At 33.0% G+C, this 20,766-nt stretch overlaps 3 protein-coding genes across 3 annotated transcripts; 2 read left to right on the forward strand and 1 right to left on the reverse strand.

Moving 5' to 3' along the window:
• Nucleotides 1–258: 258 nt before the first annotated feature.
• Nucleotides 259–11,230, forward strand: TRIADDRAFT_63502 (uncharacterized protein; the record flags this gene model as incomplete). The annotated part of the gene is made up of 23 exons (XM_002107891.1): nt 259–343; nt 553–606; nt 810–940; nt 1,313–1,413; nt 1,508–1,641; nt 1,728–1,834; nt 2,213–2,296; nt 2,482–2,568; nt 2,797–2,908; nt 3,042–3,106; nt 3,261–3,321; nt 3,486–3,551; nt 3,753–3,886; nt 4,581–4,661; nt 4,992–5,122; nt 5,574–5,761; nt 5,834–6,031; nt 6,437–6,473; nt 6,603–6,702; nt 7,195–7,324; nt 7,572–7,607; nt 9,502–9,686; nt 10,765–11,230. 23 exons carry the CDS (start codon nt 259–261, stop codon nt 10,888–10,890), a joined length of 2,433 nt encoding a protein of 810 aa, XP_002107927.1. The 3' UTR covers nt 10,891–11,230.
• Nucleotides 11,231–12,062: 832 nt separating this feature from the next.
• On the reverse strand, nt 12,063–15,812 carry TRIADDRAFT_51927 (uncharacterized protein; the record flags this gene model as incomplete). The annotated part of the gene is made up of 15 exons (XM_002108672.1): nt 12,063–12,174; nt 12,250–12,318; nt 12,468–12,515; nt 12,609–12,709; nt 12,779–12,917; nt 13,031–13,062; nt 13,165–13,288; nt 13,374–13,458; nt 13,619–13,637; nt 13,888–13,938; nt 14,037–14,118; nt 14,313–14,402; nt 14,606–14,676; nt 15,100–15,168; nt 15,753–15,812. 15 exons carry the CDS (start codon nt 15,810–15,812, stop codon nt 12,063–12,065), a joined length of 1,152 nt encoding a protein of 383 aa, XP_002108708.1.
• A 3,468-nt stretch (nt 15,813–19,280) lies between these two features.
• TRIADDRAFT_19907 (expressed hypothetical protein) lies at nt 19,281–20,023 on the forward strand (the record flags this gene model as incomplete). The annotated part of the gene is made up of 2 exons (XM_002107892.1): nt 19,281–19,440; nt 19,794–20,023. Coding segments are annotated over 2 exons (390 nt in total), but the record flags the coding sequence as incomplete, so codon positions are not given.
• Nucleotides 20,024–20,766: the final 743 nt, after the last annotated feature.

Genomic DNA, 20,766 nt, shown 5'->3' on the forward strand with positions numbered 1-20,766 from the left:
TGACGATGTCCTTAAATTCTTTCTAATCTTGCATTACATACAATTTAACTACTAGACCACAGATTTCCTTCTCTATTCGAACATTTGGAGCTATTCAGCTAATGGAGCTACCACTTGTTAAAAGCTGGATCCAAAATATGATCGAAAATGCAGTAATGGAAAGTCCGGAAATAGCTACGATAATTTTGAAATTTCTTATTATCTAATTAAATTCCGCGTCTGACTTTACTTAAACATCCTTGTAATTCCATTGAAGAAATGGTAGATCCAGAATATATAGAAGCAAAGCTAGGTGATATTGATCCTTCCTCAGAAACATCAATTAAAAAGCCATTGAAGCTAGGTAATAAGAGTAGTAATGTTGAAGTTTTTACGGATTAATTCTGCAGTTATTGATTAGCAGTTGCATTGCGTCTATGTATGTATTAGTTGATATCTTTTCAAACTTGAAGAGTAAATGCTAAAATGCAAGAATTTGGGGAGTAATTACTGAGACTGATATGAGGTCATGAGGATAATACACACCATTTTTCATTTTCTATAAATAATTAGCTAAAGGCATCTTGGCTGTCCAATTGTCCAGAATAAAACTAGATTCAGAAACAGGTTTAAAGATAATAATAAATTTACATAAATTTTCATTACACAACTCAATACAATCAAGATAAAGTTAGATCCAATTCTATAATTAATAGTGATATACATATATCTATATACGAATATACAATAGATAAAAATGAAATGAAATATAGATAATATCGTATTCTCTCATGACACTTGAGATTACAACTTCTATACTTACAAAATAGCTACAAACTACGAGGATGGAACCAAGTGGTGTGTTTTGCGGATTGATGACCAAAGATATGTTTCAAATGAAATAAATCAGGATTATCAAGAAGAAACTTTTCCTTTTATGATCTTTGACTTAAAGAAAAAGGTTAGTCATAATAATAATAATAGCTAAACTTTCACAATTCTATACATCGGGTAAATTTCTGTAGCTATACTTAATTTTTCATAATGAATCTATCAGTGCAATATCAATATTGACAGATTATTGATCTTACATATCGGATTCATCGTGGCCACTTTCTTTATTTTCACGCGATACCCATAAATAATAAATTGCTTCTATGTTCACTACGAATATTCTGTGGAGAACGGGCTACACTTGTGCTTTATCGTAGAATATGCTAAAATAGCCTAGATTGATCTCACTTCTTCATTGAACGAAAATTTTTAAGTTAGCTCTAAATCAAATAAAGATTATATAAACTGATGCCGTTTATTTTAAACGATTAATATCTAGCTTTCGGTCAAAATTAAGAGTAAAAGAATGAAAATAACTACTTTAATCACAACAGAACAATTATCTCTATCTATGTTTAATTATGAAAGTGGAAATAAAGAGTAAGTTCATTTTTCAATTTTATATTTTTGGCTGTCTCCTTAGTAGTTTAATCCGTTCCACAAAACTGCACCTTTTTAACTTGATAATCTATAGGATCATTGAACTACAAAGAATAAATTCACGTAATCCAGCTCTATCGATGACCTTACATTGGCAGCCTTTGCCTACAATCAAATTACTATTAAGCGAATCAGAGTTAATTCAACATTTGAATTATCAAGATGGCGGTATACCCTATAATTTTGTAGCAAAATAGTTAAAATCGGTTAAATTCTCAAGAAAAATCCTTAATCAAAAATTATCTATCCGTTAGAATCTGGTGTCTTATATATATGTGTTCATCGTGGTCAAAACTTAATGTCAATGGACTCAGATGGATATAGCGATCCATATTGTACAGTTTTTATGAAAAATCGAAAGGTTTTCTATGTGACATATACATATTTATGTGATAGAATAAAGTGTAGCCTACAGATTAAAATTATTTTACTACTGTAATGCAGCTTTACACATTACACTTTAAAATTATAAACCGCAATAATTGTTGCAATCGTGTAAAAACAATCAAAATATATTGGTTTTCGTACCCATCTAATAACTTGAATATTGACTATTAAGAATATATATATATGCGTACATACAAGCTGCATAATGAATATATCTATACAATATTTGTAACTACAGTCAATGAAGCAAGCAAAGTTACCTATTAGAATCTCTTTTCTTGAAGTTAGCTAATGATCTTCTAGTCAAACCACTATACCGATACTGAATAATTTCCATATCGTTATTTATTAGATCGGAAATACCTCAACAGTACACGATACATTAAATCCTGAATGGGAATACAGCCTTGAAGTACTCGTTCAAGATTACTCAGAGGTAACCAAATTTTAAATTAATAACTATAAATATCTATCTTGTAACTACTATAGGATTTTTTAAGGATTTCCTATACTTGTAACATTATTTATGCTCTTAGCACAGTATTTCTCTGATATGAGGCTATAAGTGTTATCAAGTGATATCTATAAGGTTTTCTAAACTGAAAATATTCCAATTTACAGACTAAAATTCAATTTAAAGTTCATGATTTCGATGGGTTACTTAGTTCAGACGACTTTTTGGGGTCATGCGAACTACAATGTAATAATGTAAGTTTAGTCTTTAATAGATCCATATCCGGATTAAAAGTTGTAATGATGTCAGGTCTTTTCAATATTATTTTAATTTAATCTACCATCAAATTAAATAGAATAAGGCATTCTATTTGATTTAGATTCAGTAATAAATCCAGTTATAATTGTTAAAATGTGACTTACGAACAGAAATGATATCAAAATAGTACTCAATTTTTAATTCACTTATATTTCACTTCATAGAAACTGCCGGTTTTAATCGAAGAGAACCTACCGCTATATCGCAAAAGTGAAAAATGTGGCTTTCTGGTTGTTTCAATAATATTTCGATCTTATAAAGGAGTTGATAATCACGGTATATTTACTCCTAACCCATTTTCTAAAAGTGTTCGACATTTATGAATCTTGGTTACATTGCCAGATATTCAATATTTGGAATTCCTACGTATGATCATCAATAAGCGTTCCTCGTATTTTATATGTACTAGACCCAAATCGATCCAATGATGCGGAAGAAAATAAGCAATCAGTTATTCGAAGAAAGGGTACAAAGGTTGCGTTTGTATATTTAGCTACTCAGATTTTCAACTCAATGTTAATGAATGAAATAACTTAATTAATGTGGTGAAATTGGAAACGATTAAGCAATGGTTAGCTAGATTTCATTCTTTTCAATTTATAATCATAACTTTTATCTTTAATTCCAGGTCAGAAGATATTCTCACTTTCTAATCGATAGCTTTAATCCACGACAGTCCTCAATTCAAGGTTAAATAAACTCAATTATCTAAATACTGCCATTATCCTATACGAATATTCCAGATTGCCAACATCAGTATATATATACTTCGCATATGGTATTACTGAGAAAAGCAAAGTTATTAAAGCATTAAATAAATTAAAATTTCCCACAATCAAATATTAAATTATAGGATTTCAAACAGCAATTCAAGTAACTGTTCACAGCGTTCGTGATATATCGGACAAAGATTCAAAGGGTATAAGCTCTATATAAGACGAACGTATTATTATTACCGTATTTCAACAAAGCTAAAGTAGAATCAATTCTCTACTTAACTCTATTCTATTTTATTTTAAATTACGTTTCGAGACATGCTTTAGTCGATCTAAGTATGTTGGTTATATTACATTAGATTGGATAACTTGTTTTAATTACTACCATTTTTCTGATATTTTAGGAGGAGGATGCTACTGTGAAATTAAGTCTGGCATGCATAGTAGCTTCAAGACTAAAACTATGAATAAAACTAATCAGCCAACTTGGAACGAAAGCTTTGAAGTACCTATAAGTGAAGGGGGAATTTTAAAAATCGTAAGTTCATACTTTCGACGTAATGTCTGTTATATTCAGACCTAGATAATAAATGCAATACTCTAAAAAATTTTAAACAAAGTTCTATTAAAGGAAATAATGTAACTTTATCCTACTTTATTTTGGAAAATGAGTACTAAATTAAAACGAAAGATTTCGAGATAGACTCCATTTCTTTCGTTCGTTTTATAAGTACTATGATCTACACCTTAATGAAAGCATTACTTCCTGTAAAGTTACTTAAATAATCGTATTATAAACCTCAAATTCTAATCTTGCTCAATTATTTTGCAGAGATTACAACATAAGATAATTAGAATATTAACTTGTTCGTTACGAGAGAATTTTGCGATAAATTTAACCTGTATAGTACTATCCCATCACGAAAATTTATAGCTTTTTGCGTCTAGAAAATATTCAAAAGACTACTGTGATTAATTATCAACGCAATTTTAATATTAACTTAGAAAATTAATCAAATGAGCGTAGTTGAACATTAGTACTAGGGAATTAGTGCCATAAATTTAAACATAGTAGGTAAAAAATATGAAATCCGGTTAGCAGGTAGCATAATTTATTACCATTTTTGCAATAGCGGGAGCGATCCTGTAATTGATGTCGAGTTGCGTGCTATTAAGTACACGCTTTAGCTTTTTTATGATCTATTTTAAAATTATATTCTCATATTTGTTAGAGTGTTATCGAGAAAGGATTACTTAAAACTGTGGCTGGATCAATAAAATTCAATTTTGAAGATATTATGAAGCAAGTGAAGGTGGCCCAAATTTTTCTGCGTACATTACGTGCTCCTATTTTGTACATAAAACAACTAAAAGATCAATTTCTTGCTCAATAACGGGAATATTATTGAGGACTTTGAAAGATATACACTAAATACCAGTACTTGCAATCTCAAGTTAATAATTCTTTTGAATAGATTGCAGGCAAATGGTATCAGCTAAATCACAGCAAGAACGGCCAAATTCTATTGACCTTTCAAGCTCTGGATTCAAATTACGTGCGATTATATATGATACCATGACCGCTACTTATTAACAATGTTTATGCCTTCGCTAATTCACATCACTTCTTGTACTGTATACAGGACAGTAAAGAGTTTGCGAATGATTCAAAATTGCAACCAACACGAAATTCCTCCTCAGCCCTTCTTGCAATAGATAGCGAAATCAAATATCCACAGTCTCAAATTAGGAAAAATCGGCAAGTTGATTTGAAGTACTTGTCCTATAATAAATCGGTGTTAAATTCCTAATCGTAATCTTCTCCCAGACTAATTTTTCAATTCAGTGCATTCTTAAATAATACTTATAATTGCGAATCACTTTTATATCTATACAATTTGCATATCTGCTTCGTTTTATAATTTATCAAATAGAGCATATCGGCATGCAGCAAATAATTGAACTGTAAATAAGATTACAAATTTAATAGTTTTCTACATTTAGCTTTTTCAAGCCAGTTTAATTAAATTAGGTCAGCTTCGTTACTATGCTCTTAAAATAAGATAAACTAATTATATGATCAAAACTTTTACTTTTTCTGATAGTTTTAATCGAATTGTTATGAATGGAGCTACAGATAATAATGATTTCTAGATTCACTTAAGGCAGAAATCTAATATCGAAACTAAAATTTTAGTATAAAACTAATGTGTTACTTATATTAGGAATTCAAGTAAAGATGAAGAAAGTGATGAATTTAGGAAATCTCCTATAAAATTGATATTAGATAGTCAATCAGAGACGCCTAGCGATCATTCATCAACTTTCGACTTTATTCCTGATTTGGATATGCTTGATTCTTTTGAGGATAACGCTATTGTAAGGAGTAATAGTGAAACAAGATCCCTGCTAAGTATGCTTTTTATCTAAGAAAATAATTTATATGCTTTATACGATGAATGGCTTAAGTTATCAAATTCCTTAGGTAACGGGACTATTACAACAGAGCTAAGAGCCAATTCTATGGATGGAAAAGCCGAAGAAAATGATTATAAACTGCTTAGTAGCAAATCATTTCCGAAATTAAGAGAGCCCAACACCCTGGATGATATGCAACAGTCATATCCATCCGATCGTCGACATACCGTTAATGCCTTAGATTCGCATGTCGATATTTATATTGGTAAAGAGAATACGCATATGTTATATATCTAGCTATCGTTTAAATATTTATATAAACCCAATTTTAGTTACCGCTTAGGCGTATGTTATTAATAACTACCGTCTAGATGATAATGATAAGGCAAATCTTGGTTCATATCCATTACCGTATAATAACTTTAAATTAACGATTGTTCAAGCCACTGGATGCAAAATAAACGGTATTTATGGCTGTATCAATGTTCAATCTACTTTTTATCTGACTCTTTGGAAATGTAAATATGCTTTGTAATAGTTAATAACATCGATTAATAAAACTTTGGCAATTTCATAAGCACCTTATTAAGTAATTGCTACCAATGCAACTAAAATTTTTTCCAATGCTTTGCAAGATTAAAATTTGGTTACATATTACTTTCAATTATAGAAAATGTAAAAGTTTGCATTAAGGCAAAATTGGACATGTAAGTCGACTAGCAAACTATCATAAAATCGTATTATACACCTAAACTGTCCTATGTTAGCAATTATTTATATTGTAAGTTTGCCTTAAAAAATTCTAAGCAATTTTTTTTACCTATATCTACTATTAGTTCCAGGCATAGGCGACTACTGGTTAATAAGAAATCATATGAATATAAAACTAAAAAGTTACCTACCTGTTTTAACCCACAATGGCGAGAAGAAGCCGACGTTAGTTTTAAAAAAGCTATAATAAATTCACTACTACAATTTATAATTTGTCTTTATTTTATAAGGTTAACTTTGTTCCAAGAATTAAGCTAATTAAGAGTAAACAAGGAATATTACAATACTTATTTCGAAAAAAACACAACCATCTTCATTAATAATATCTTATTTTTGATGACTTTATATCTTGGTCGTTGATCGGCCCATATATCATGTTGACTTGATATTTGAAAAGCCTGGGTTCGCCCTCTAAAACTAACCTATTTTATTCTAATACCTACGTAATCAATCCTATCAACTTCATCTACTCACTTAAATTTACGAGGAATGTCAGCATTGTTTTATCGTTAGCATTTTGGTTACTTTATTTGAAATACAAGTAGCAAAACTATACAGCTTGTTTCATATCTTTTAATTCTATTTGGTTGATAGACTACACTATCCAATATCCAGTCATGGTCATGAGCTTTATTTTAATTTCTTTCATTTTTACAGTTTAAAGGTGCCATCAATGCGAATGCTGATTCTATACTACTGCTTAAAGTTTGTTATTATGAAAAAGGAGAATACTCTAAATATGCTATAGGTAGCCACAAGACCACATTGGACAAAATTTTTGATAGAGGTATTGTATTCATCAATAAAAGAAGTAGATCAGTTATTGCAATACGCCTTCATAACCTTATAGATAAGACTTAATTTCAATCATAATCAATTTTGTCATACTTTAGTATAGATGCAATTAGATAAAAATCAATTTTAGAACTCAAGTTTCTGCGTTTTGCGTGATAATAAATTTACTTAACGTAATGATGTACAAATCGCCAGGGTTAAATATCTTTCTTACTTACTCTATTCTGTCTTGAATATAGGTCATCATTGCAATAAGTGGCTTTCCTGCGGAAACGGTAAGTCATATAAAATGCTAAGAATTTAATAAGGTATACGCATATAAGACTCTAGTTTTAAGTATCAATATGATTGTACAGCGTTAAGAATTTTTTAAGTTAACCTTGCTCTGATCGAGGGTCTTTGCTACGCTAATGAACCATTCTAGATATCTACTTAGAAATAACAGCTTCTTATCAGAAGTGGATTGGATAATGGTATACCATTTAAGTGAAATTTTACGTCTAGATAATACTATCATTTAAATGTGTAAAGGTCTACTATTAGCAAGATACTATTAGCCTTGTAATCTTATCTATTATATTATAACGTGGACATTATGCTATACGTACAGTACATCTCTTAATTGATACAAAGTTGACTGCTGATATCCTAGTGTAACCTTTATGTTGCATAGTTTATTAATATACTTTTGATATAATATTTTCATTATGGGCAATACGTTTGTAACAACTTCCTTAGTTTAAATCCTGATTAAGAATATGAATGGAAGTTTACTACCATTATATTCATCCTGTGTATCGACGTATTAACTAGTCCAACGAGAATTCTATTATACAATTATTGTATAACTAAAACAAGATTAAAAACCAAATATACAAATAATCGTCCCCAAAAACGATCTTTCTATACTGTATCAACATGCAACACGTAGCAACATCAATTAGGACAGAGTTTCGTTTGGACAGTATAGGCTAGAGCAGCAGCGATAAATCGTTCTCGTGAATGATATTCAACTTTCAACTGGAGGTATCGTGAATGCTCGTCGAAGAGAATTTTATTCAATCAATAATAATAAATAATGAGGGACAAATGTAAACTGGAATATGATTCCCTTCATATGACAATGATTGATGTCAATCCGATATTATCCTATTCTCGAATGAATGATGCCTAAGCAAAGCCACATAAGCAAATGTGATGGCGAAACAAATTTAGGCCATCAACTAAAAGGTCTTCATTTGTCCTTCATTAAACTTCATATAATATGGTAGTGAATCAGCGGTGTTTGGGCCGAGTGTTGTACAGTACACTGTACAGTGTACAGTATCTACAGTACAGTACAGTACAGTACAGTACTGTACTGTACACTGTACACGGTACTACTGTATCAACACGCGCCTGCATGAAAGTGGTGTCCATTATGCTGGATGTCCGTATAAACGACTGCATTTGCACGTTAGTTTTGGTACTGTGCTTTCTCGAAAGCGAAATAAACGACGCTGAGCGCGATCCTTTTCGTTTCAGAGAAATCAACAGTAATGTTACTACTGTATCAGCACGCGGCTGCATGATAGTGATGTCGATTGTGTTCGAAGTCCGTATAAACGACTGTATTTGCAGGTTAGTTTTAGTACTGTGCTTCCTCGAAAGCGAAATCAACGACGCCGTACAGTGTACAGTACTGAGTGTACATTCTGTACTGTACACTGTACTGTACACTCACGCCCTAGAACCTGGTATTGGTACTGTCATTACTGTCACTAGTGTGTACACTGTAGTGTACACTCGGTAGGATGGAGACAATATCATTGTAGATTTGATATTACCAGGATGAATTGAATACTTTAGCAGCGTTCAATTCTATACACTGCAAAATGGATCCAATGCAGTAAAGTACAGTATCTGTTTTGATATGACAAGGGTGGATTGAATAGTTTACCCTATTCAATCTTCCAGTCTACAGTACAGTACAGGGTAAAATTAATTGAATGCTGTAAATTATCTGGTTTCGTTCATACTGTACTGTCCACTCAGTACAGTGTACAGTACAGTACACACAGTAGTGAACTGGGACAAACTGTACTGTACTGTACATTGTACTGTACAAACGCGACTCACTACTACAGTAGCTCACGTACGGCACTCCTGGAATCGACGACGCATGCGTAGCATCAGATACTTCGTTTTCAAGGTTGAAAAAAATGGCATCTGGTTTTTCTGCGTTTCGTGCATTGGCTTCTCGCCGATTTAGCCAGGGTCTTGTATCTGGACAAACTAAACAAGCTATCCTAACAAAAAGAAATTCTTTAGTACGTTATAGCAGCTCGGAAGGCGCCGGTGCTAAAAGAGATCTTGTGAGTACAAAGCGATTTCCATCAACCCTTGCTGGCTGTTGTCTTGATAAACGTTGCAAACCGTCAAAAAAGTTGGACGGAGCTTATCATCAGAATCATACTTGCTTCCAGACAATTTAAAGTCAAAACTTTGAATACAGTAACTAGTCCTACGGAGAAACATGAGCGAGTCCTTTTCTCTCGGTTGTCTTTCCACATCAAGTCGTCTTCATTCTGTACAACCATAGAAAATACATTGCACGTCTTTGCATGGCCAGCCGTATTGCTTATAGATGACTATTGCACTTATTATACGATACCGCATTGTCGCGTGAAAGCAGTGGCTAAATGAAATTTCAGATACGATAGCATAGAACGGAATAAAGGGCGTAAATAATAATGTTGATTAGTTCTGTAAATAGATTATAGTTGATCCAGTTAACTTATTTAGTCTAGGAAAAAGTCATGATATTACTTTTTATCTAATTATAGTGAAATTGGCGGCATAGTGTCTGATAGGGCTGTAAGAATGTCTCTTGTTTATAGTTAACCATGAACCATTATTACACTTTATCCCATCAGCTGATGATTAATATAATCGACGTGCATGATAGGGGAAAGTAGAAATACGGAAATTACGCTTATTCTATATTTCTAACCACTACACACTATTTTAATTAGAAGACAAATAGAGTTTTCTCATCTCGCTGTACATTAAGTCACGATAGTACTATACTGCACGAATTGATTCAATGGTATAGTAGGTAACTGTTCAAGGTTGTTGCTTTTATGGTATTCTGCTTTCAATGGACAGTACTACGAAGCAATTCCTCAATTTAGTCTTAACTCAAGTAAATAATTAAATAATAATTGCTCATTAGTGTATATGTCTTAAACGAGTATAGCAGTTAGTAATTATATAATAATAGCGAGCTATTGAATGCGAGTAGATCCTTTATCGCCGTGTGCGCGTACATTTGTCGACGGATTTTGTTTTAAAATCATGACTACTACCTTTAGCTCATTTGTTTAGTGGCGGTTAGTGATAGTTCCACATCTTGATATTTATTGACTGTTCAATAAAAATTCTTCTTTTCAGGGTTTAGGTGGTATAGTTGGAGTCTTCGCTTTCTTTAGTGTATGCATCCTTGGTATTCCTCTAGTCGTTGGACTAGATGTTGGTCAAAAGGCGAAGGAACGTGCTCTAAAAGCGGAAAATGAATAAATATCATCTATTTGACTGCTTCACTGTTATATGTACAGTAATCTCAATATTCCTATTTCGTAACGTTTTACAACTGTTTGCTAAACAATGTCAGTAATAGTGATGGCAATATCATAGTATGACTCTGTACGCTGATTAAAAAATTGTCGGAGAACGAAACCAGCCATTCTCCGCTATCATACTATTGTACGTTATTCCAGATCACCATGCATTTGCCGGGTGTGCTTAATTTGTTAACAATTATACAAGCTTGAAGTGCCCATAATTTTACTGCCTTTGTACCTTAATTGTAGAATCTTTCTGTGATTTTCTCTAACGAATAAATGATACAATATGCAGATGCTGTAAGTTGATGCAGTTAAACGTTCATCACCAATATCATGATAGTATCAAATGAATCCTGATGGTGTGCTTCAAATTGAAGTGAAATGACGAACTGATAACTTGATTCTATTTCATATCAATCAAAGAATTTACACAATCTATTGGCAAGAATCTACTACACTCTGTGTATTTTATGGTAATACTTTTAGCATCAGTAGTTCGAAGAATTGCATGCTTGATGACGTACTAAGATAGGATATTAGCAAGTGCGATTTACACGAATAGAGCTTTTTATTACACAACGCATTTTATTTGTCATTGTTTATCGATATTAGTAACGTAATAGACGGTTGCAACATCGCGGATGCTGTATAATTAGAATCTTAAGCATACGCGTACAGGTACCAGCAATAATACATTTACATAGTTATAATTATTTTCATAAAAGTTTCTGAACAGAAAGCGTCTTTACTGCATCAAAGTGAAATTAGTCAAGCCTTTCACGTAACAGTATACACATCCCTATATATACAGTACCAATCATAAATTACAGGATTAAATACAGTAGGCCGTAGAGTTATAGAGTCATCAATATTCGTCATTTTTCTTGTCCAGAGATGCCAAAGCGTCAAGTTGAGGTCAATATTGCAGACCAATGACTGGTAGTAAGCTTTAGTAGGTTTTTCCAATCTTATCGAATATTTCAATTTTACCAGTAACTGATTGAAACGGCTAAATACCCATTTTATATTAAAGGAAAATTTGTTAACTTAGGCATTTAATAAACAATCACTATGTCTTATTTTATAACATTTATAATTCATGTGATTATCATGGTAAAAAGTAAATTACTTAAAATGATTACGACAAATTAAAGATGTTAAGGCTGCATCTAATACCTTATCATGCTTATCGAGATCGTGGTCAGTTTCCCTAAAATGATCGGTTCCGTATGCAATCCTGGAAAATTGATTAACAGTAACTTGATTAGAACACATTCTATTTACATATTATAATATGGACAATGGCATTCACCTTCCGTATGATGTCGAACCATGTAATGTAGGCTCATAGGGTATAGTTCTATGAGAAAATGGTTGAAATCTGTAAAACAATGAAATCTGAGTTAATATGAGCATCGAATTTTTTTCTACTTATTTTCTGTGAACTAGCGAAAGTTTCTTAGCAGTTAAATAAACATTTTATAACTGACTACTGAGAAAACTGTCAAAGTCTAATCATTTTAAACTTACGGTTTATCTTGTATTCGCATTCTTTTTTCAAGTTGCTTCATATAACGTCTAAAAATTAAGATCAATTGACCCATATTTAGCAAAATTATCATGATTATTGGAAATGCCACATATACTTTTAAAAGCGATATTAATTTTTACCTTGTATCATCAGCAGATGTGTAAGCAGTTTCAGCACGAAGGCTAAGATTAATTTCCTTATTGCGTTGCGTGACTACGTTCTCAGGTGATCGAAATGGTCCCTAATATTTTTATTAAATTGATATTATTTCGCACCAAAATTGGATAATTAATATTTAGTACGAGACTACCTGCTGCTTTGTTGTTTGTAACGGTGGCAATACAACGATATTCCCACCATTACTCAGGTTGTTTTTTTGTGTATATGACTGGCTTCTTAGACTGGCCATTTTAACTTCACGCAGATGATTTTCCATCTGATTAGGATATCTATGAGTAAATTGTAAGACGGATTTAATATTTTTGATGATATTTCTTATAGTACTCGTTTGTAAGTTAATAGAACAGCTTATGCTATAATAAGTGGGTTACAATAGCAATACCTATTGAAAGGAGAATTGTACACACCAGGTATCTAAAAGTATTAATGCATTCACCAAATAAATAAATAAATTAGATGAAAGGCATGGCAAATATTTCTACAGAAAAATTACCATGCATATACTAGTGCACAAACCTGGTGAGTACTAACGAGATAATGCAGTCTAGATGCATTCTCATAAAGCTCCTTTTGCTCTTCATTCTTTTGATTTTGTTCTACTTCTTCCTTAAGTTTTCTGCCCACTTCTTCAAGTCTATGTCTGCGCAGACGTGTATGAATACGTAAATTATAGATATATTAAAAGTTACCATACAGAAAGCTGAAAAATATAGTCTTAAAATTACCTCACAAATTCATTCTTTAAAGCTAATCCTTCAAGGTATTTCTTACGTGCGTAATAATTAAACTCGTATTTTCTAGTCCAATACCCTAAGTTAGGTAAAAGTTGTTGTGACAAAAATAAGCTTATTGTAGTAAGTAGTTATGCTATAGGCAGTTTCCATTTCTAATTTATCCTAAATTCTTTGCAAAAGTAGCTTTCAACAGGGAAATATATCTTAATTTGAGCAATTTCTTGAACTCAACGCACCTCTCCAAGTTTTTTGAATCTATAAAATATAACATAAATATAATGAAATTAATATTTGATTATAATACCGAAAAATACAGTGAATTTATAAATTATATTTAATTTTTGTAATACTCATTATAGCATAAAGCGATCTGAATGGACATAAGCTTATCGATATTCTCTTATCGTACATACAGACCTCTATAAGTACTGTACTTATGAAACTTCCTTGCTATTGCTATACAAGGTATTGTAAAATTACACCATTTTGTCAATAGATTACTTACAATTGTTGCCATATTATAGTAATACTTCCACTCCATCTTAGTCACAGCTTCCTACAATTTTAATTTTTTAAATAAAAATTAGTTTATTCTACAGGTGATAAGCTATGATGGATGTACTAATCTCAAAGAGTATGCAACAAAATAGTAACCTTTAATTTTATCCTGTAAGTTTTCCTAGCTCGAAAGGCCCGAAAACACCTCTGTATGATCGATGCCGCTTGATGCAAGTGTCTATAATATACAATAAGGTAAAATGTCAGTGAGGATGATCAATGATTAATAATAAAAGTTTACCTTATAATATAACGATCATTTAACAAATAACTCCATCGCTGTACAGACACGATATGAATGGGTATCAAGCGATGGTAAAAAAATTGTTGATAAAAGTGATTATAGGATTACAAACGACATATTCTTATTACTTTATTAACGCCTTGACTCTGACACCTCGATACCAACTCTGTATTACGACGACAGCACGATATTCTGTATCTCGATACTTCTCGGCTTCTCTAAAATTACACGTACAAGCAAAGAGTAATAAATGAGGTCTCGACTACTATATTCATTGAATTACTATCATCCTTTCCATGAAGATTTAATGTGGTGTAGTTTTACTTTAAAAGATCGATCGATAATAATTATAATCAAAGAAGAACTGAATGTGGTTTTCATTTTAACTACACTTTCTATGTTTGAATACGTTAGCACTTACCTTGTTGCGTCGATTAAATCATCAATAAGTCTATGTTTTGAGCACCATAACTTAACGAAGGAAGCCATTATCTATAGAATGATAATTAATTGATTACTATGAACACGAATTGTATTTTATGTTATCAATATACGCGTCTACTACTTTGCCTACAATATTAGGATCATGCAAAACTCGATCAGCACATACTTTTCAATACGATTAGAGTAAATAACGTTTTGTATATTACTAAATCGTAACTATTCGAATATAAATACGATTGCCAATACGATAAAATACTGTACCTATATGTGCCTCAAATAAGAAATGGCTTCTTTTAACCTTTTTATGTATAATATTCCAGATTGCTCTGCTTAATTTTTGTGTGTTGCAGGAGTGATGTATACTGCTTTCTTCGGCGTACTTGTTGCTATAGTAACATTTAGCACTTTATTTACCATACAGTACCATCTTAACCATGCTGTACGGTACTGTACGAGTGTACTGTACGGTACCACTGGACTGGGAGAAGACCTGGATTGATCCTGACCTCGGATGGACAGACTTTTCTTTACTAAACGAGGCTGTTAATATGAAAAATGATTACATACAGTATGTACAGTACTGTACAGTACAGTACAGTACAGTTTAGAGTACTGTACATTGTACAACACAGGATTGTACTGTACTGTAAGTAATGTACTGTACATATTGTGCAGTAATAACACTACAGTACACTGTACAGTACTTAGTATGGATCTTCTGTCTGTTTTCTTAGCGTCTGTGATCCTATGTAACTGTTTTCAAGCAGAACTTACACTAGAAGTCCACGTTAGGAATGTAAAGTACAGGGTACTGAGATGTTTAGATGTCCCTAATTATTTGATTTCAGCAGGAATCTGCGACATCGAGTCAAAACTTTAGCAGATCTTGTATGTTGTACTGTACTGTACTGTGCACAAGTGTGCAGTATTTTAAAAGTCCGATTCAAAGTCGAACTGGCACAGTATACTGTAGTACTGATTGAGAGAATGTCGAATACAGTACATGTACGTCTTATGAAAGATGAAGCAGATTGAAGCTCTCTAAAGTACTACTGAGAACAGTTTTAAGGTGATTATACTGTAGGTGCAGACGAAAGACAACAGCGAGCTATGAGAAAACTTACTTTCTTATCAAACCCAATTTTTGCGGCATCGTCAGAAGAAAATAGGAAACGTTTGCCCATTGGTCTGATCGCCACAAATTTTCTAGCTACCGTTTGTTTGAGTAGGGATCAGGCCAATGAGCACACGCTTCTTGTTTTCTTACAAGACGAAATTATTGCCCCAGCTCTACTAGAAAGCTTCATCAATATATTACTGTACTGTATACTATATGTTTAGAATTTAGAATTTATTGATTTTTTATATTATTTACTATTATAAATGGAAAATCGAATCTGTATGATAATAAACAATGTTACATTTTACAGTAATATTACAGCAATTGAGTAGTCAATGTAAAGTAATTCGGGTACAATAACATTCGTAGAGATTATCTGTGAGACCTTCACCATGGAAAAGCTGATAATAATGACTTTATGGCCAGATAATTGATGATGAAAAGGTTATTTTCGGCCAGAACAAATGACCGCATTGACTGCCTTGAAGGATTACTAAAAATATCTCCAAATTAGGACGCTAACTCAGCCTCGTACAGACGGTACGTCAACAGCACTTTCTCCCCCTTTTAATTAATTAATTAATTATTATTATGCTGTACTGTATAATTAATCAATATTAATAAATTACTGTAAGTACTGTAGCCACAGCTTCTGGGGTACTGTACTGTAAATGAGGAGGTGATGGCATCGGATGACAAACGCAAACTACTGTACAGTACAGTACAGAGCTTGTTACTGTACTGTACTAGTGCTATTGCTGTACTGTACAGTAGTACAATATTTAGAATAATTTCGTTGATCCGGATACACTACCAAATTAGCGTCAAAATGACTAATTTTAAACTTTCGAATCAATTTTGATGGCAAAAAAATCACTGATAGTCTACACCCTAGGCCTAGCAAAAACGTCAACCTCACTGATTCTGTACTACAGTATACAGTAATAAAAGTTAGGAGAAGTTGGAGGTGGAACATTTTCTCACCACTCTGAAATTGGTTTGGATCCTCCAGTACAGTACATACACTGTAGATTTGTACAGTCGTTTTGAGACTTACAATACAAGTCACCGTAGATTACGGCATAGTTACTCATCATGCTGATCATCGTCGACAGTAGGTATTTATTTACCGTACAGCCAATAGGATTGCAGCTGAATGTGTTATCTTGTGTGGCAAAGAATAGCCTATTGTTTGATATTTAAATAGATGTTTGATTCGATCGCGAGACGAACGAAACCAGCCAAGCAGCAGCATTACGTCATCAGTCGACTGTAGACTGCAGCTATCATTAGTAGCGTTACAAATGACTTGCAGAATATATAAGCATTGTCTTGATCGCACCTTACGTTCTAACATCAGTTACCAACGCCTTTTCTGCCTTCACTCTCTGGAAATGGTGAAAGAAAAGACCATCAGTTAGAACTCGGTCTATCCTGGAAAATTATTGCCGTCTTTGATTGAAAAGTGTGTAGTAACTTGAATTGTTGATTGGTATTGGATATCACAGATAGCAAATTGATTTCGATCAAGAGAACAAGTCAAGTTATCCAGTTGATTAATTCTTCAGCTACAATCCGCTCTCGTCAGGAAAAGCCAACTTTTCTTGCGGACAATACAACCACTACTGTATAGTGTTTGGTATAATACAATACAGAAAACGCCAGTGTAAATACAGTCCTATTGCCGTAGGGTATCTGCCGTTATTAAGTTATATATATATATATATACTTTTCTCATTGCGATCAAGCGACTACTTAAAGTCAATCAATCCTGATCGAATATCATCGCTCTTTCGAATTCGCTTCCAAACAGTTAACTCCGTCGAACGTCCACTTTGCCCCTTCAATTGGAGCGAATTTAGTCCATGCCAAAATTGGACTTCAAGATTTTCCTCCTCTCACTTCGAAACGGTGACTCATTGTTGGTGAATGCCATTCTTTAGGGTAATGGACAAAGGGAAATTTACTTACGGCGGCTAAAAAAGTAACGTCTGAAACTATCAAGTAAAGTTGTTCAATTCACCAAGTCCTATTTTTTTACTTGGATATTCAAAGTCAATTTGGTTGTACACGTTGAGCGAATTAAATTCATCTCCATAAGTAAACGGATTGATATCGTTCAAGTATCTAAATATACAAAAAAAAGAACTACTATTATTATTGTGATCTGTGAAAGCTAAAATAATTTCAAGTTGTGTACAGCACAGCTTGAAAGTAAACAAGTTCGAAAAGTCGAGCTTCAAGGTGACGATAGTTAGATCATTCCTAATCTACTTTGTATTGCTACCGAGAAAATATATAAACACCTAAAGTCTTTTTTATTATATCGATTCGACTAGCGTACGTAGCCTACGTTCGATACTGTTGGAGTGCAACTGCAATATACATATTATTCATCAAATTGTCAAGCCATACGGTACCGTATTCATGAGCTTCTGCAACTAAAGCTAAAGCAACAAATGGTAGATTACTACATGGCCAACTTTTCTAATTGCTTTACTAATGTTACTAAATCGCCCAAATTAATAATCCCATCTAGCGATTTAGCGACAAAATGCTCTCTTGCTTCGTCAGCAAATGCAACTAATTCCCCTCCACGTAGCCCCTCGCTATGCCTACAAAGTCAATTTTTACCTAGAGCTCCTTATCTTAACGGTACGACAATGGACCAGGGAAAATCGAGCCCCATCATCGGTCGAAATGATGGCGCATCACACTTTTATGTATTCAAACCATTTAATAAGCATGAACTACGCAATGGCCATGTTTTGTCGGATGATGAAGGTTACGGAGGATCGCAAGAAGAAAGTCCTACGACTGCAAATCCAAATCCTGACCGTCTTAATCAACACGTATTTTTACGACCTATAAAGATGGCTCAAGCCTATGGCGATTATACTAATGGATCAATCAACGAAAGAAAAATTATCCCAGACAGTGGTACTGGTACTCCTGTAGTAGAAAATTCTGAATCACAAGTTGTAAGAAATACGGATGCTACTTCTAATGGTGTTGGTAATGAAAAAGCAACTCTACAATTAATAACGAATCGCCGACCTCATTCATTATCTTATTCTGCTGGTAGCAGTTCTAATATTTGCGATTCAATGAGAGACAAAAAAGCTCGAAAATCGAAATTTAAAGGTAAAATCAGAAACTGTAGTTTTGCATATTACTCCATCAATTTAAACCATGAAATATTGTAAAGTAGAGTCCAAGAAAGCGCTACTGTGTAATATAATAAATATACTGTCTATACTCGTACTGACAGCAGGTCAAATTTGTACAAGCTGTCGTATAGTATTGTAAATCCAAGAACGATGCTATCGGTATGACTTGGTATGACTTGACTAATCCCGGATAATTCCGCATTAACATTTTTATAGGTCATTTAACACTATCTGTATCTCATTATTCATGTCCTGTTTCGGATCCGACGCAATCATCCCCTTGTCAAGATGAAGTGCCTGCAACTCGCATTTTAAAATTTCTATTCTTAGGTAGTGAATCAGATTCGATAAACGAGGACTTATTAGATCGTTTGAATATCGCTTTTGTAATAAATGTTACTGCCAACTTGCCTAATGTCTTTGAGCATAAGCGTAAAGATATCAAGTATTTTAGAATCGCTGTGAACGATAGCTCTAGAGAAGATATTAGTAAACATTTCGATACGGCCTTCCATTTTATCGGTTAGTATGCTATATCAAATATAGATAGTTTAGAATAGTGTTTTAAATGTAAAGTATATTATTAGATAGACTACGTGTCCTCGGAGAGTGGCATACAATAAATCGAGGCTACAATATATTAAATACCTATATCGCTTCAATTTCTAATAAATATATGAGTAGTCAGGACGCTCCTCTCCAAAATATTGAATAATCATTAAATTTGAATATAATGCAACTAAGTCAGCAGTTTAGCATGGTATTGCGGAACTTACTTTAGCTCCATTGAACGTAGTTGTTGATACAAAATGTGCTTTGCCTTAATGATTTTAAATCGCGGTATCTATAATCTAATTTTGACTACTATTTTATAGAGTTAGCTCGCCTTTCTGGTAAAGGTTGCTTGGTACATTGTCAAGCCGGTATATCACGATCAACAACTATAGTGGTGTCTTATTTGATGAGACACAACGGACATTCCTTCGATGATGCTTATAAATACGTGAAGAAGATGAGACCAATTGTATCACCTAATATCAGTTTTGTTGGAGCTTTAAAGATGTACGAAGACACGATCGGCGGCAGTCAGTTGGCACTTGAGTAACAATTGGTAATTAACTGACCTGCTGTAACTAGGTTGCTGGCTTAATCAGAGATTGAGCGATCGTCAAGAGTTAAATCGCGCTGGAAATAGCATTTCTTGCGATAACTCGAATTGTTATCATGTTTTGTGATCTAAGTAATATGAAATAACTATGCTAGGTTGTATAAAAAAAGATTATCGTTGCATTTTTTAAAGCTGCAGCCTGATAATATTAATACGGTCAAAATACTGTAATGTAACATAGTCAAACGAACACCGTAATATTTATTTCATGATCATCTGTTGACTACTTTGATATAGCAAGCAGTTTAGAATTAGATGAATTTTGTACAGTCCGCTGAAGGAAAAGTAGATATCCAACAATATGTATAATTTAAATCACCAATATCGTTACAGTAAAGCAAACTGCACTTAAGTCTGGAAATTGAGTGATTTAATATAACTAACCATTAAATCTGAAATGTAATGGTATGTTGCTTCGCAGTATCAACATTCATTGTTTTCCAAAATTGTAGAGTAATATTAGTAGGTAGCTCTCCTGGTATTCATTTGCTGTAGCAATAGCATTTTGTGGCACAATTTGGCTGAATTGTTAGTAAATACTGAGTTAATCTCACAACGGCTGTATTATTCTGTTTGTGACTATCATTTGTTCATGCCTTAAGCAAGAAGGGGCTTATTACTTGTGCGCTCGCATTTTTTAATATAATTCCCTTGACACAGTTTAATGTTAAATTTTGATT

Source organism: Trichoplax adhaerens, genomic scaffold (assembly GCF_000150275.1).
Source record: "Trichoplax adhaerens TRIADscaffold_1 genomic scaffold, whole genome shotgun sequence".
Classification (NCBI taxonomy): domain Eukaryota; kingdom Metazoa; phylum Placozoa; class Uniplacotomia; order Trichoplacea; family Trichoplacidae; genus Trichoplax; species Trichoplax adhaerens.